A 17,659-nucleotide genomic window follows, 5' to 3' on the forward strand; every position below is an offset into this window, starting at 1 on the left:
GAAAAGCGGCCCTTCTTTGAAGGGGTGGTGCCCCTTTCAGGCTGCCGCGGAGGGAAAGCGGGCGAGCGGAAAGAAAAAGGGATGCGGCCGTGATTTTCAGGGCAAACCTCTGGACGGTATTTGGTATCCCCTCCCCCCCAAAAAGTATCATCAAGCTAGGCCTTGGGGGGGGATTCCTGAGGCTGGGGACTTCCTGAATCCGGTTTGGTCGAGCCTTGCGGGTACTGAAAGTCTTTGGGACGGTAAGGCCGCGCGAGGACACATTGTTGCTACGATTAAGTTGGGATGCCGGGGAGATGCGTTGAAATCTCAAACCCATACAATCGCACTCAATGGGTATACAACCCTCCCTGTGGTGACTCAACAAAGGAAAGGGGGAGAATTTGGATATGAGGCGGCTGTGCGAGCTTCTTTTTTTCGGGATGAAATCCTGTGCACCAACTTTTCTCCAATCTGATGCGCCCATCGGGTATGTGCTGATATTGACATTTACAGAAACCATGGCTGCTAAAGGCACCAGGTTGTAGGCAAAACTAGTTCTGCATTATAAATTTGACCGCACGTATTCAATCCTATGGTGTTCAGTGGCCTTTACCTCCAGAGGAGTGTGGATAGGATTTTAGTCAAATCCCCGTCAGCCCTAAAATGACCCCAAGATCAACTTGATCTAAGATCAGACCAAGACATTCATATTGAGACTAAGACTACTTTTATTAAGTTTGACTATAGTAACAGAAACTTCTGGTTTTCCTTTTGATTTACCATCTCTCTTAGATTATGCCAATTAAAACGTCTGTGTTATTTCTGCATTCCTCCTTCCTTGTTTGGACCTATACAGTGTTTTACTTCTCATTGCTTTGGTAATGGATCTTAGGCAACTTTAAGAGCTAGAGCTGTCTGGAATAGAAATGCTTTCATCTACAATATGTGGAGAGTTAATCAAGGCTAAAAGCAATCATATGCTAGTTAGAACCCAGTCATAAATGTGAACAAGAAGAACAAAATATGTCCACTGTTGATAAGTTGTTTTGTCTATTTGCAGGCCATGGAACCTATATGATACTGCCCATCTCACTTTTAGAGTGACTCTGGATGGTGTACAGTTAAAAGGATAAAAACATGAAATATAAAAACATTTAAGGAGTATAGATCTCATGTAATAAAAATAAGCATAATAACTATTTGACTATATATCATAAGCACCAATACTTTACTAGTTAGAAATAGATTTATATTACAGATAGTTCTTGACTTAACAACCATTCATTTAGCAATTGTTCAATGTTACAATGACACTGAAAAAAAAAATTTACCAAGCCTTACTTGTCCGTCTTCATAGCATTCTTTGGATCATGTGATCAATTTTTGGATGCTTGGCAATCGACATGTATTTATGATAATTGCAGCATCCTGGAGTCATGCGATGACCATTTGTGATCTTCCCAGCCAGCTTTCATCACTTAATGACTGCAGTGATTCCTTAACAACCATGGCAAAAAAGATTATAAAATTGGTCACAACTTACTTTATTAACCACAATGCTTAGCAACAGAAAGACTGGTCCCAATTGTGGTTGTAATTCGAGGATTACCTGCTCTTGCTGTTCTAATATAAATGACAATGTGAATAAGTTCAAAATAAACATGAAATATTTTGTTGTGGGTCTGTATTAAAAGGTCAAGTTTATTTAGCTGGTGGCTTCATGGAGATATCCCTGCAATTTTCTTGACAGTAGTACAGAAATAGTATGTTATAACAGGGTCTTCTACTACTACCTGAGCAATTGATATTTGTATAAAGCAGCATTTGCTTGATTGGCACCAAAAAAAGTCCTATCCCTATACCGACATTTAAAAAATCCTTATACAGATCTTTACTTCATGAATAAGCCTAATCTAGAAAGCTAGAGATGTTTTCTTCTTTCTGAAGCTTATAATTCATTCCTCAGAATTGTATCCTGTTCAATTAATAATAGCACTGTAGGACAAACAAAGGCTTCTGATTGGCTTTTTGAAATTCCTCTAGCATTTTTAGGTTATAAATTATAAATCCTAAAGGGAGCCAGTTTCATCTAGTAGTTAAGGCACCAAGCTAGAAATCATGTGTTCCAGTCCTACCTTTGGTATGAAAGCTAGCTGGGTGACATTGAGCCAATCATTCACTCTCAGCCCAATCCACTTCATAAGGTTGTTATTGTGAAGAAAATAGGAGGACGAAGGTCTGTTGGGTATGTTTGCCACCTTATTTGTAGAACTAATAAAGATAGGATACAAATAAATAAAAAATAAATGATTTGCATAAAAAAGGGAAAGTAAGGATTGTTAGGTGCAGATTCACTTTCTTTCACTGTTATTCCTTCATCTTACAAAAGTTAAAGATGATTTTGCAGCAAGAAGCTCCATGAACGGAGACTACAAGCTATTGAAAGTTACATAATAATTATGGAAAAAACAGAGACTGATTCATGTGCTTTTTAAACATCTGATAGATGTTAATTTTGACCTTATTTGCTTTGGTTAATGTTGAGAGTTAACTTTCTCCTCAAATCTAATCTACAGGACTTAGTTCTCTTAGAAATATTTTCTGCTTCCATGTCTTAATAAAGAACATGCAAAGTATGCTGTTTGGGAACAATCTTTCCTGTGTTCATAGAATATTTTGTATTTAATATTAGTTAAAATTCATAATAAGGTGGTTCTTTTGCTTTCAGAAGGGCAGACATCACTATATTTGTGTCAGATTTCATGCTTTTAAAACAAGATGTACAATTTTAGACCTACCAAGGCTATTAATTGGGGAAAATACAATCTAATTTATAAAGCCCCCCACACACACTTTATTGTCATTGTACAAAATAAATACAACAAAATTGGAAACATGAAGATTAGCATAATAAAAATAAAGCACATTTCAAATTAAACATTTAACAATGGAATAAATAAATAATTTATGTCTTGGGATCTAAAATTAGTAACATTGTTCAGTAGTTCACTTACTTGTGAATCTTTGGGACTAGGATATCAGTTTGCTTAGATTGTCTCTTGGTAGCTACTTCTTTACATTCTTATAAGTTCTTGCTTTTATAATTAGTCATAGTATACCTGGTTTTCTGTCAGTCTTTTTAAGGCTACATTTGATTTTTTTTCAATCATCAGGGTTTTCACCATTGATTCCTGCCTTCATATTATTTATGCAAAATATTTCAGATTTATCTTATAGTTTGCACTATGAAGAATGAGATTAAAAACAACTTTATATTTAATTTTTTAAATTTTCTTAGAGAAGGTAAGAAAATACCCACCTCCTTCAAAGTAATGACATGGGGAAAACTATTTTCCTATTATCTAAATGTGGCAATTATTCCTAATAGCACCATCTTCATTCCATTTAAGATTTCACAATGCCTTTTCCTCTGATCTTTCTACTCCCTGCTGTTATGTTTATGGATACATTTGCAATCTTGGAGTCTCTTCATCCATTTTCTAAGAATAGAAGATATTCTATGAATGCCAAAGGGACACATTTCTGTTAGAATATTTGTTAAAAAGTGTGGTAACTTTGAAGATTAGTTGTTGCTTGGAAGGCATTTTTTTGCCTAGTGAATATCACTCTTTTGTAATATCTGAATAAAGCTTCTCTCTCTTTACTTTTCTGGTAAATTAGTTTTCCTCCTTGCAATACAGTTGCCCTTTAACTTTGCCCAGTTTCCATCTGTTTCATTTCTTCTTTGTTGCTGTTTTTGCTGGAAGGAGGGAGATTCTCATTCTCTCTCTCCTCTCTCTCTCTCACTCTCTCTCCCTCCCTCCCTCCCTCCTTCCCTCTACTTGCATGAGTATTTGCATAACTGGATTTTCTATGTGAGAAAAAGTAGTTATATCCAAAGCTAAAATACTTAATTACATTATATAATTTTGGGACATGGCTTCTTTCAAGTATACATACAGACACAAATATAGCCACATATGCTACATGTTTGCATTTGTAGGATAGACATAAAGGGCAATCTCCAGATTAGTTTTAGTTGTGGCAATTTTAGGATTGACAAAGTGGACAAATGTATTATGACATATAACCTTTGCCATGTTTATATTTTTATCATCTCTTTTGTATTAGAATTAAAATTGGATCATCTTGAAATCTTCAACAAGAACATTTAAGAACAAAATTTCCCTCCCCCCCTTGCTAAATATAGTAGTGAGATGTTTCTTTTTCTTTTGCACCAAAGATTATTCAGATTAAAAACCCCTACAGCAATCGTTCCTTCAAAAATATAAAAGGCTACAGTTACTTTGTTTTGTCTCTAGGTTTGATATAAACTCATGGATTTTTTGTGAGACAGAAACTATAACTTTTTTGCCAATTTCTTTTTTTTTAATTCCCTTCTAGGGTTACTATGAAAGTTACTTCTTAAAGAAGATGTTGCTAAGTTAATTTAAATTGACTGTATTACTCAATGAACCCTTCAGCTGCAATGAGAACACAATAGTACATTTTTAGATTCCCTGCTCCTCACAATTTGCCAAATCCAAAAAAAGTAACTTTTCACAAGGATACTACAGAGTCAGTGCTCTTCAAAGGGCAATTACTTTGTTATCTGAAATATTATCTGAATATATTCTATTTGGTCAACCAGTTAAAAAGATGCTCCGCTACTGGGGTGAGATCCCTGTTTCCTCCAGTCAGACCAACCGCAGCTCTTTTGACTTGCTTCAGCGGGAGTTCCGCACTGTAGAGGTCCAGGATCCTCCATTGCATCAACCTTCGGCTAACAAGTCTAAGCCCACAACCACGCTTGATAGTCCTTCAGAGCCCTGTAGCCTCACCATTCATACGGTCCAGCTAATCCAACATAACAGGAGGTTGCGTAGTCTCATTGCCACGGCCCAGACTCAGAACCAACAACAACTGGAGGGTATCAAGATGGAAGGAAGTGAGTCTTTGCCAACTTGTCCTGGGTCTCCACCTCTCCCTGATGACTTGCTTACTTTGGATAGTAAAACACCCAATATGCCATTCCAGTTGAGGCACAGTGATCCAGAAAGTGACTTTTACAGGTATGTTGTGAGATCTTTGGTATGGTGACCATTGGATTAGGCTGTACAAATCTGAAGTTTACATTTCACTGTGCTCAATACCATTTCCTCTTACATTTCCATTATCTTAATTTTAAACAAGTCTTTTCTTGTGAAATGATCCGCTGCTGGATTCTGGTCCCTTAAGTAAATCTACAAAGATACAGAATTGACCTATTTGTTCATTATAGGTGTGAAAGGCTTTTGCTGTATGGATATAGTCTATTTTTGAAATCACTCAAAATACCATATTTACCTTTCATATCACAGGTGTCAAACTCGCCATATCACATTGCCATCATGTGATGTTTCATGACATTTTTCCCATTTGTGGAGTTTGGGTGGGTGTGACTTGCATGTGACGCATCCAGCTTGTGGGCTGCCAATTTGACATCTCTATTTCATATGATTAATTTTAATCTATGGCAGTCATTCAGAAATAACTAACCTTTATAAGATGGAATATCAAGAACTAAGCATGGCAGGTTTGGGACACCTCACCACTTCAAATCTCTGCCCAGAATCCCATTTCTGTTTAATATCCTGGGGTCTTAGGCTGTAATGGATTAATCATATCATGTGTTGTTTTATTCTGTCCCATATTCTATAGCAATCTGCCAATGAACTGCTGCCTCTTATTTTTTTGAACCAGCACAGTAAATTGTCTATGTATTCTGAGATTGCTAGAGTCTCAGAATACTGTATTAGAACTAGTGAAAAATGCCTGGCTGTCACTGATGACAATATTTAAGGGTGGCACCTGCTGCAAATTTCAAAGCAAAAGCAAAAGGTAATTAGGAAAGGAATTGGTATTGCTAGATCAAAATCAGAAAAGGTAGAGAACAAGCTTTTCTATTTTTGAATACTGGATGCTAGGCAATCTTTTTTATAATTTACTAGCATCATTCTTTGTTTTATCTGGAAGGAATTTTGTATCAGGAAATGGATTTTTGTTACACTTCACTGCCTCGAAAATACAACCCAGCAGGTGTAATGTTTTATAAAATAGAAGCAATTGTAAGAAAGCCATCTTTGCTTTCCTGGACCTGTTTTCAAACTATCATTTATCTTTGAAGTGGCCAATAGGTTCAGCCTATGATTTTATTTGAATGGACCTCAGCTTTTTCTTCATTGTCAAATCAGCCCAAATTCCTTCATCATCATGCACTTATTAAATGGGGAATAGACCATTGGAATCTGCTACTTAAAGTTGCTTTGTGATAGGGTTTCATATCACTTCCTCTGAGAATGTTTAATGGATAGTGATGAAAAAAAATGACCCATTATGTAATGTCTGAAATTTCACTAATACTAAGCCATGTTTGGTTTATTTAGCTTATCAGATGTGTGGTTGTTTTGGAAGTATATAATCTCTCAGTCAGGAAAGAATAGGGAGATGCTAATATTCTACTGTTCAGAGCTGTCTGCAGCATGAGGAATACCAACTTAATAGAACATGAATTACACAGAAAAGGCATCAAGTGCAGGTTTGGTAGGATTGCAAAAAAAAACCAAACCCATTTAAATCTCAAGAGATATTCCTCAATTTGCTTGAATCTGATGCCTTCCAGATGTCTTGGAGGATACTAACCAAGGATGAAGGATGCTCTAAGGGAGACACTAAGTTAAGCAAGGCAGATTTATGCTATATTGAGCTTGAGGGATTTATGTTGCAACTTTGTATTTTACCATTATAATTCTATATTGTAGTTTGGTTAATCAGGTTTTGGGGATCTGAACAGAAAAATTAGATTTATCAGTTCTCTGTATGTTATTAGACTGTCAAAAATTTTAAAAATATAAAATGTTCACAGAATTGAAGTTTTTCTTACTGTTTGCTTGATCTATAGTTAAGGTTAAACAGAAGCTGATTTTATTTTCCAGAATATGATCTGTAAAAACTACAAGATCTTAGTCTTTAGTAGAATGGAGATTCTTTATAAGGTTCTGTAGTTATTTTCATGAATGTCAATTTTAGGGAATCTTAATCTAATAGCTTTGACATATTTAAGAAGTAAACTTGGAGTAAATACTACAAATATTCATTATTTAACTTTAGCCATACTGACTCTTATAGCACGGATAATTAATATCTTGTAATTAATATGAATATGTTGCTTTGAGCTAAAATATAAAAAGTTGCATATGATGTTTTAAAGTAAACACTGTTAACTCTGATTTTTTTTTTGCAACGGCATTCTTTTTATTGTATATTTTTATTTCAAAAAATGTAATTATGAAATCAGGGATATTTTTTGTGTATATAGCTAGGTATTCCAACTTTATATGCTTCAAATAATTGTTCTGAACACATCAGCATGATTTCTGTCTTTCATTTTCATTGTTATTGTACATTATCCATCCCTGAGGGAGATACACCTGGTGGGACCCAAAAGAAGGGCCTTCTCCATGGTGGCTCCCTCTCTCTGGAACATCATTCCGCAAGAGTTTAGAATGACCCCCGCACTCTAATTCTAATTCTCTAATTCACTCTAACTCCCCACAGTACCTCTAACTAGGCACTGAAAACCTAGTTCTGCCAGCGGGCCTGGGGAACCCAGAGCGGGATGGAGCCCATTAAATGGCTCTTGTGATCTGCTGTCACCAGGGTGGGGTGGGTGCGGGGTGATTTTATTATATTATACTATATTAATTTATTTGATTCTTTTTATTAGTTTTATTGTTTTAAATGTTTATATTTTGTATAAATGTTTAAATGTTTTATATTCTGTAAGCTGCCTTGAGTCACCATGGGCGAATAGGCGGCAATCTAAATTCAATAAATAAATAAATAATTATCTGATTTTAGAGGCAAAGGAGAGCCAGTAATAGAGTTGAGTTGGACCTCTTGCCGCCAGCTTCTGTATCAATCTATAGCTACCATTTTAGCTCATGCTGGCTTTGAATGTGCCCACGAAAGTGTTCTGGAGACTCTGACAGATATCGCTCATGAATACTGCTTGAAGTTCGCCAAACTTCTGCGTTGTGCTGTGGATAGAGAAGCTCGGCTTGGACAGACCCCTTTCCCAGATGTTATGGAACAGGTCTTCCATGAAGTGGGCATTGGCAGCGTGCTCTCTCTGCAGAGGTTTTGGCAACATCGAATTAAAGACTATCATAGCTATGTGCTACAGGTGAGGAAAGACAAGTGAACTGATACTCATCAGAGTAAATGTCTTTGAATATGTCAGCAATAACACCTCATCTTGTTCACATGAATTTTATTTGACTCTTTTATAGTATACTCCTATATACTGTTTAGATAACTAAAGTGCCTCATCCATTATATATGGAATGGAAAAAGAGAGTTTGTATACTACTGTCCCCTTGCTCCCACAGTCCATCTTCCTCAAGTGGCTTGATGTAGATATTGATAAACATGAGATATGGATTTCTTTGTTGTTCTGGGGTGAGCATATATCCTTATGCTACTGTCTGGAAACAATCTTGAAGAAGGAATAGAACCATGTAGTCATTGTGCCACTTCTGACAGCAGTTCTCAGAACAGACATTTTCTATTCCTGAAGATTAAGTTATGCACTTCCAATTTTGACTTGATTAGGGAATGATTCAGCTATAACACGAAGTAATAACAATGTTTTCCAGAATGGTTGTTTTTGTGCCTTCAAGTCAGTTTTTGACCGTTTTCTTGGCAAGATTTTTCAGATGTGGCTTACCCTGGCCTCCTTCCCAGGACTCAGAGAGAGTGACTGCCCCAGGCTCATTCTGGATTCTGGTGGGGGAGTGACAATGAATGTAAACAGGTCTGTTAAATTTGGAGAACCCCATATTTTCTAACTAAAATATAGTGGGCGAGCATGAAGTTGAGAATTGGTTCTCCCAAAACAGCCCTGGTACAGACATTGAAATTCTTTGATATTACCCAAGACAACTTATTGGAAACTTAAAATGATGCATTTCTCAGGACAAGCATAAGTATTTGATGCCTTTATGGGGCTTTTCCTCATTTCAAATTGGGATTTTTGTTAGAGGCGGTAACATGTCTGCTTTCAGGATTTCCTATTATTTAGCATTTATTTTCTAGATTGCTAAATCAAGTCAATACGTGAAAGAAGTGAGTTGGCCAGAGTTTGGTGTAAGATGGGAGACTATATACATGTTTTAATGTATGAGTTCAGTCTGCACCTTATAAGCCATTTATAATCAAAGGACTGTTTATGAAATATTGCATTTGTGTTCTTTCCTGATTTATTTGCTCCTCTCTGCAAGAATCTCCATTATAAGGGTAAAATGTAGATGCCTGATGACTTATCATCCCAAGACTTGAGATTTCTGTTTTGGGATCTTAGCATATTTATCCGTGTTTGGAATTGAGGAGAAGAAAAAGAACCATTTTGAAGACCAACACCCCCCCCCCCCCAATGCTGCTTAGGTAACATCAGATCAAATCAAAAGCATCTGACTTGAATCTCAAATATGATTCCAATAATGGAATTGTAACATACTGTCTAAATGTTACAAAAGAAACAAAATCATCAGCCAAGTTAGGCAACCTTTTCAAAGCCAGGATATGCACTTTTAAAAATGAATTGCTTGGCCTTAAAGGCTGGCAATTGTATGGCAATGGCATTGTGACATCAATGGAAAAGCAAGGCTGAATTTGGGGGACTTTTGTTGTCTTCTTTGGAATCAGAAGACTTTTAAAAAGTAAATTATACATGCATAATTCAGTAGAATAAACATATTTTTTGTGAGCTCTTGGGACTATTTAGTTACTTTTTGGAAAATAATACATTTGAAAAATAATTATCCATCTTATGTAGTTTGTTCTGACAATGAATTCAGTGAAAAGGTGAAATATATATCACGCCTATCTGAACTGTGCATTTGTGCAATCCAGGAGCCAGGGATTAATTGCATCAAGACACAAATGATGTGGTTTGTTCGCTGTGCTAAACCTGGTTTCCTTAATCAAGAATGGATAAACTTGAATTGGCTGGTCATGAACCATAGCATATACATCACAAGAGCCAAGTTCCCATGAATACATATAGCCTCAGAGAAAGAAGCAATGTTATGGCTTAGTGTGCTGGGTGAATGAAGCCTCTGCTTCTCTGTTTATAAGATCCAAGCAAGTCTGACAGAAAAAAAGTTGGGGGCTTGGTGATGAAAATGACATCTTCATGAGGGTTGATTTGTCACAGAGGCAGTAGCTGTGTTATACTTCGTGTATCTAACAATTGATTGCAATCAGGCTGTTCTTTCTTACTCCAGGTTAGCAAGCAACTCTCTGAGGAGTATGAAAAGCTTGTAAACCCTGAGAAGGCAGCAGAAGATTTGAAACCTTTGAAAATCAAGGAAGAACCTGTTAGTGACATCACATTTCCTATGAGTGAGGAGCTGGAGGGGGATCTTGCATCTGGAGACCAGTCCTTGCCTGTTGGAGTCCTTGGAGCTCAGAGTGAACGCTTTTCATCCAACATGGAAACTGAGGCCTCGCCGCAAACTTCTGGTACATATTATTTTATTTTTATTTATTTTTCGCAGACTTATACCTTGCATCAATCACAACTATTTCTAAGTACTCTATGCTCCTAATTTATAGTAAAAAAAGGAAAACAATAAACACAATGGGAAAAATTCCTCACCTATCATACCATATTAAGGAACAAAAATCTACAATGCTATACAAAACTGAATAACTTTTTACCGTAGGAGGGGCTCAGTCTTCATTCTCAAAGGCCTTGTGAAACAGCCATGTTTTAGTAGATTTGTTAAACCACAACAGGTTTGTGCCAGTTTAATATCAAAGAAGATGCTATTCTAGAGGAATGGGTGGGCTACGGTGGAGAAGACCTGACAGCTCTGTTACTTTATGGATAAGTATTTCCAGTGTATGGAAATAGGGTTGATTTTTATTACAAAAATATACTTTATTTGTTTAAGTTGGGATCATCTATCACAGTGATGGCGAACCTTTTTCTTACGGTGTGGCAAAATTGTGCGCCTGCGTGCCCACTCAATATCCCTGCCCATCTGCACATGCTCGTACGACCCCCGATGCACATGCATGCGTGACCCCTCCCCAGACTCCGAAGGCTTTCCTGAAGACTGGGGAGGGTGAAAACAGCCTCCCCGGCTCCCCGGAGAACCTCCAGAAGCGGATCGTTTCTGAACTTCCGATTTCCCAGTTGGGGCTGTTTTTCATCCTCCCCAGCCTCTGGAGGCTTTTCTGAAGCTCGGAGAGGGAGAAAATGGCCTCCCCTTCCCCTCCGTAAATGTGAAAAATTAGCTGGAGCTGACACCTGGCGTGCCACCAAATATGGCTCCACCATAGGTTCGCCATCACGGATCTATCAGAATGATACCCAAATTCAAAGCCTGAAGTTTTTGGGGTACTTTCACAAAATGGCTGCTATAGTAACACCACTAGTTATAAAGACTATCAGTTGTCTTGTCCTTCCTATTGCCATCTCTACTGGGCCATCTAGCCAGATCATCTTATTCCATCTTATTTTTGCACTTGGCATGAACAAATGGCGAAACTTCAAAGGTCCAGGCTGCAGGCACTCCTTAATTTTATCTTTTAAGAAAGTTCATGGGTCCAATATGAAGCCTAGATGCATTTTGAAAAATATATATAATAGAAGTTGTGCTTTGCTCTCTGGCATTTCAGCGTTTAATTTTTTGAGTAAAACAAATTGACATACTTTTGTATTATATTAAAAAATGAGATGTCCATGGGCATTTTGGTACATTTTGGGACTTTGATAACTCTGGGTTCTCCAGTTCTAGCTGAAGGTTGTGACTATATTGTGGTGCTGTTAGAAAGGAGATACTGGGATATCAATGTAGCAGTTTTATCATTTGTCACACTAGCTTGTCTATTAAGCCTTGAAATGTTATTTATTTTTGGAAGGTAAAGGCAAGGTTAGAGGACAAAGTCAATAATCACTTTTCTAATTAAAACAGCTAGGAAAAACAACCCTACAGCTCAACTGAAGGAAATTGCTAATGGTATCTTTTGTGAACTGGCCCTTAAAATGTTAAATTCGCTTCTAGCCGAATTAAATTTCTAGTGTTAGATAAACTTAGCTTGGAAATTGGATGTTAACAAATGCTATGTCTTTATAATTTTTTAAGCCCTAAGGAGTTGTGATTTGGATTTTAATGCTTGCTGGCTCAGAATACTTGCCATCTGTCCATTTCTTGTACTTATAAGCAACACACTTTAAAATAACTGCTTAGGCTGCCTTAACACAGAAACTAAGCTGTAATATGATTTACAGACAGTCCTTGACTTAAAATCACAATTGAGCCCAAAATTTCTGTTCCTAAGAAGAGTTCTTAAATGAATTTTACCCTATTTTAAGACATTTCTTGCCATAGCCGTTAAGGGAATCACTGCAGTTGTTAAGTTAGTAACAAATTTTAAGTTAGGGCCCAAATTTTGATCATGTGACCATGGGAATGCTGCAATGGTTGTAAGTGTGAAAAATGATCAGAAGTATTTGTACTTTCAGTCTTAAGCGTTCAAATACACATTCAAGCATGCATGCAAATATGGGGAAGACGTTATGGTTTACACTGTATGATGCAGAAATAATGTCATCTTCTGTTTTCTTAGAAATGCATTGAAAATTTTAATTTAACCAGGGATGTCTAAACTAGAGGTCCCCAACCCTCAGGCCATGGCCCACTACTGGGCCATAGACTGTTCCAAACCAGGCCGTGGGAAAAATGGGCAAGCACATGCACGCAAAGCTCACTTGTGCAAGCGGAGGGCGCTTGCATCCATGTGTGAAACACTATTTGTGCAAATGGAGCTCACTTTGTGTGTGAGTGCAAGCTCCTTCCATTTGCTTGCGAAGCACCATTTGTGTAAGACGAGGGTGCACACGATAGTCTCAGAAATGGAGCTGCCTGTGCCTGCCACTCACCCCTCCTATCACGCTGGGCTGGGCCACCAAACTGGAAAGGTTGGTGACTGCTGGTCTAAATATTTTTTTGGAGAGAATCCAGCTGTAGGGTTGCTAAAGTTGACACTGAGTTTTCTATAATGCCTTAAAAATGTACTCTGAGGGAAATGGTGCAGCCAAGTATTCCTGGATCATTTGGGAGCTATTCACAGATTGCTTGATGTGAGTGTTTGATGTTAATATGTTGGCACTATATTAAATATAATTATCCAATAGTAGATTAATGATTATTAAACATGTAGAAGTTCTTTTTTTTTTCTTGATCCTTGTTTTCATTAGATGGCCCTTGTTATGGTTGCAACTAATCCTCTGCATTGTACTATTTGGATACATTTATTTAATATATTAAAGTGATACAACGTGGGCATGTTTTAGGACCATTCTGAAGATTTTCAGTTTTGCATCTTTTACTGATTGATAAGAAAGCCTTTCCTTCCTCCTTCCCTCCATTTCTCCCTCTCCCTCCCTCCCTCCCTCCCTCCCTCCCTCCCTCCCTCCCTCCCTCCCTCCCTCTCTCCTTCACTCCCTCCCTCTTCCAGGTGGTGAGGTGAACACTTCTCCTCTTTGGAACTTGGCCCCAGTAAAAATGGAACCACAAGAGAATGAAGAAGGTAACGTTCACGGACACCATGGAGTCCTAGGTGGTGATGTATTTGAGGAGCCAATGTCAGGTATGAGTGAAGCTGGGATGCCACAGAGCCCAAATGGTTCTGAAAGCAGTTACGGTTCTCATTCCGCTGATAGTTTGATGGGCTCTTCACCGGTTTTCAACCAACGCAGCAAAAAGAAGATGAAGAAGATGTGAATTATAGCTGGGAAGTTCTGAGAATGTGAACTAATTCAGAAAAAATTGGACTGTTATCAAGAAAATAATGTTTGAGTTGATGGATTTGGCAGGTTGTGATTACCGTTCTACCTGAGAGACTTTCCACCAGCTGAAGGTCTAGATGGCTTTCAGTGGAGCAAACACCCTACAGTGACAGTTTTGGCAAAAAAGAGGTGTGGCTTTTGGTGAAAAAAGATCAATTCTGATTACCCATGGAATCTTGTAAACCAGTGTAGTTTCTGGTCAGTCGGATTTTAAGTAGTTTAAGCAATGGTGCAAATTGAATTAATGGTAATAATTTAATAAGTGTTGACACTATCTTTAACTTGAAGAGTGGAAACTATGGAAGAGGCATGAGGTATTACGTCGTAATGGAAATCCGTAAATTCCATTTCACTTTTGTTACATATTATACTTTTCATTTTTGACTATGAATTTATACTTTGAAGAACAGGTTTTTAATACAGAATTTTTGTTCCAATATAATTACTATTACCATTGGTTTTTGCTCAAAATCATGGCTGATACCTGCTTTTCCTTTTAATGAACTAACTCACCATATTTAAAACTAATACAAACTAGTGAATTTTATGTATTTATGGTTTCTATGTTGTTTTATGTTTTTAATATTTTTATATTTTGTTATATAGTACATATATTACTTTGGTCTATGATTGCTGCAGTAAAAAGAACTTTATGAACTATATGAAGCACTTTTTTAAAAAAAAAATGTGCATAATTTTATTTTCTTTATGCTAGTCCAGAAGGCCAATTTACTCAGAACATTCATCCAGCTCTGCATACAAATCTCCTATGACTTATTTCTTAATTCTTTTTTACTTGCACTCTGAATATATAATTGAACCTAAATTGAATGCAGCTGGGAGTAAACTTTGAAAGATATGACATCTTCAAAACCACTTTTAGTGAAGTTATATTATAATGTACTATTCCTTTATAAGTTTTTGTTTGTACCGTTGATGCGCAATGCTAAATATATTTGATCTGTGGAGGATTTGTATGATACATGCTTTTAATTATTGCTTTTTTTAAACCTACTCTTGGACATCATTTTTTAAAATAAAATTTCCCATTTTTGATCACATTTTGCTTGATTTCCTATGATTTGAGGTTTCGAGAATCTTTTTTTTATTGTACCAGATAAAAATTAATCTTTAAGGCTTAAATATTTTGTGTAGGCTATTGTTCAGCTACTGACATTTTAAGAAGTGCTTAATTAAAAATGGACTTGAAATGAATGCTTCCTAATTATGTAAGAGGTTTCATTTAATAAAAATAATAAATATTTAATGGAAATCCTGGAAGGAAAAACTTTTAAAATTGTTATCTTAAAATACATTTTGAAATTATATTTTTATAATTTCTATAAGATCTTTTTTTGAGTGCTGGAACTTTTAATAAAGCAAGTTTTCAGAGCAAGCAAGGACAAGGTGAATGTATACTGCAAGAATAGGCTGAGGGAGGTCATGAAAATTTCATGCTGAAATTACCTTCTTGGAAGTTTCTAAAACTCTTAATCTGCAATAAATCCGCCTTTCTGCTTCCAAGTTGATGATAATGACTGGATTAAACTCTTATCTATTACTTCCTTCACAACTCTGCAAGAATAGACAGTCAATATGGTGCTTATTGAATTGTATCAAAACTCACAATTGTCTGAGGTTCGAAATATAACCTGGCAGGTACTCTTATCTGGGATTTTTGTTATCTACTTTAGAAGGATGGATAGGATTTATACTGCCTTAAACACAATAAATATCTTTAAAAATTGCTGAAGCTGTAGGTTACAGAAATGCTGAGGATTCTTTTAATTCTTGTTAGACTTTACTCATAGAACTACAATTGTTCTTTCTGTAAGGGAAGGAATGATGGTGCAAGTAACTTAAATCTGTAAGATAGAAATACCACTGTCTGGTATCATTTTGTGAGACCACACATTAAGCCACAATATTGTTTACTTTCATTGTAAAGAACTATTTCATTGAACGATGCACAACTGTCTAGAATCTTGCAATAGGCTAAATCCATTTTTTGCTGCTTCTGGAACTTTTCAGACCCTGCAAAATTCCAGAGGCAAAATGGTGATCTTCAATGGGAACATTTGATGGTAAAACAATTTAACCAGTAAAAATAACTCCACCAAGCTTCTGGGATTTCAAGATCCCTATTTTGTTTAAACTCCCAAATTCCTAAAAATGGAAGAGCGGAAAATGTCCGCTGTACCAACTTTGAAGACATGCAGTTTATTGCCATGCTTCTCTCTCCTCTCGTGACCCTCAGAGTCTGAAAATAAGGAATAAGCAGTCTCTGACTGAAAAGGTCGTCCCCAACAACAGCACAAATAATGGCTAACAAGCATTGATTGGTGGTTTTATGGGCCAGAAAAAAAACTATGCTGTGCATTAGTACAATTTGATGTGCCTTGTTTTCTTATACCAAAAAATGGTTTGCAACCCTAACCATAATCTGTTCCACAGGTTCAACATGTGTGCCAATCTCTAGATCATTCTCCTAATGGGATTCTTGTAATGTGCTTTATATGGAGTGTGCCCTTGACATGTTTTTGGAGCTGCAGCTGGTCCGGAATTCAAAAGCACAAGCAGTTCTGAGCATTTCACAATGCATCCATGTAACACCTCTGCTCCATAAGGTGCACTGGATCCCAAAGACTTTCTAGATGAAATTCAAGGCATTGGTTATTGCTCATAGAGACATATTAGGTGCAAGGCCAGGTTATTTGCAGGTCTACTTATCTCTGCTGCCAGAACTGACAGATTTAGCATGGTCTGTCGTGTCCTATCAGATAAAATAATCTTAAGTAATTAATGCCTTCTCTGTTGGTATGCTGCCTGAGGAACAGCATTCTCCCAGAGATCCAGATGGCCCTGACTTGGTGGGTCTTCCATAAGGTTTAAAGATCTGAATGTTCTCACAGGCAATTGGGCCAAGAGTACATGAACTCGCTAGATGAGCACTTTGTAATGATCATAGTAATTGAAATGGTATGGCTCTTTGGATCCCAAGTGCATGATACAATATACCGTATTTTTTGGAGTATAAGACACACTTTTTTCTCCCAAAAACCAGGGAGAAAATCTGGGTGCGTCTTATACACTGAATACAGCATTTTTGGTTTCCCGAAACCCTGCCCCCACGCATCCTGTTTTTCGCAAAAATGGACATGCAGAGAGTTTGGGAGGCCTGCAAAGTACTTCTAGGGGCTGGGGAAGGCAAAAACAAGCTGCTTTTTTGCTCATTTTTGCCCTTCTCAGCCCCCAGAAACACTCTACAAGCCCCCCAAAGCCTCTGCACGCCCTGTTTTTTGCAAAAAAATGGGCCATTTTTTGCTCATTTTTGCCCTCCCCAGCCCCCAGGAACACGTTGCAGGACTCTCAAGCTCTCTGCATGCCCCATTTTTCATAATAAACGAGTGCAGATGGTTTGAGAGGCCTGCAGAGTGCTCCTGGGGGCTGGAAGGGAAAAACCTTTTTTTTAAAAATTACCTCTTCAAAATCTTGGTCCGTCTTTTACTCCAGTGCGTCTTATAGTCCAAAAAATACAGTATGTATTTTTAAATGATTTTTGGAGTGAAGTTAGGCTTTTTTGTTTTCAATCTTGTAGCTGGCTATTTAAATAAATATTAAATAAGATATTAAATAAAATGAAAACTTAAATATTTCACATTTTTACATACAGTAGAAATTTAAATCTCCATTTCTTCTGTAGTGTAGCTAAATGGGAGATGTAGAATTGATTTTCTTTCCCACAAGACTATTTATGCATAGATGTTAGAAATACAT

General features: G+C 37.0%; 1 protein-coding gene across 2 annotated transcripts; it reads left to right on the plus strand.

Moving 5' to 3' along the window:
* SUPT7L (SPT7 like, STAGA complex subunit gamma) lies at positions 1 to 14,941 on the plus strand. Of its 2 annotated transcripts, none has more exons than XM_014057828.2 (5): positions 1 to 469; positions 4,387 to 5,054; positions 7,882 to 8,206; positions 10,308 to 10,545; positions 13,552 to 14,941. In XM_014057828.2, exons 2-5 carry the CDS (start codon positions 4,642 to 4,644, stop codon positions 13,815 to 13,817), a joined length of 1,242 nt encoding a protein of 413 aa, XP_013913303.1. In that variant the 5' UTR covers positions 1 to 469; positions 4,387 to 4,641; the 3' UTR covers positions 13,818 to 14,941. The 2 variants fall into 2 exon arrangements, with proteins under 2 accessions (XP_013913303.1, XP_013913305.1); XM_014057830.2 differs by having other exon boundaries at positions 1 to 242.
* The last annotated feature ends 2,718 nt before the right edge of the window (positions 14,942 to 17,659 follow it).

Source organism: Thamnophis sirtalis, unplaced genomic scaffold, assembly GCF_051295495.1.
Source record: "Thamnophis sirtalis isolate CommonGarterSnake01/CBP01778 unplaced genomic scaffold, rThaSir2_p1.2 scaffold_6, whole genome shotgun sequence".
NCBI classification, from domain to species: Eukaryota; Metazoa; Chordata; class Lepidosauria; order Squamata; family Natricidae; genus Thamnophis; species Thamnophis sirtalis.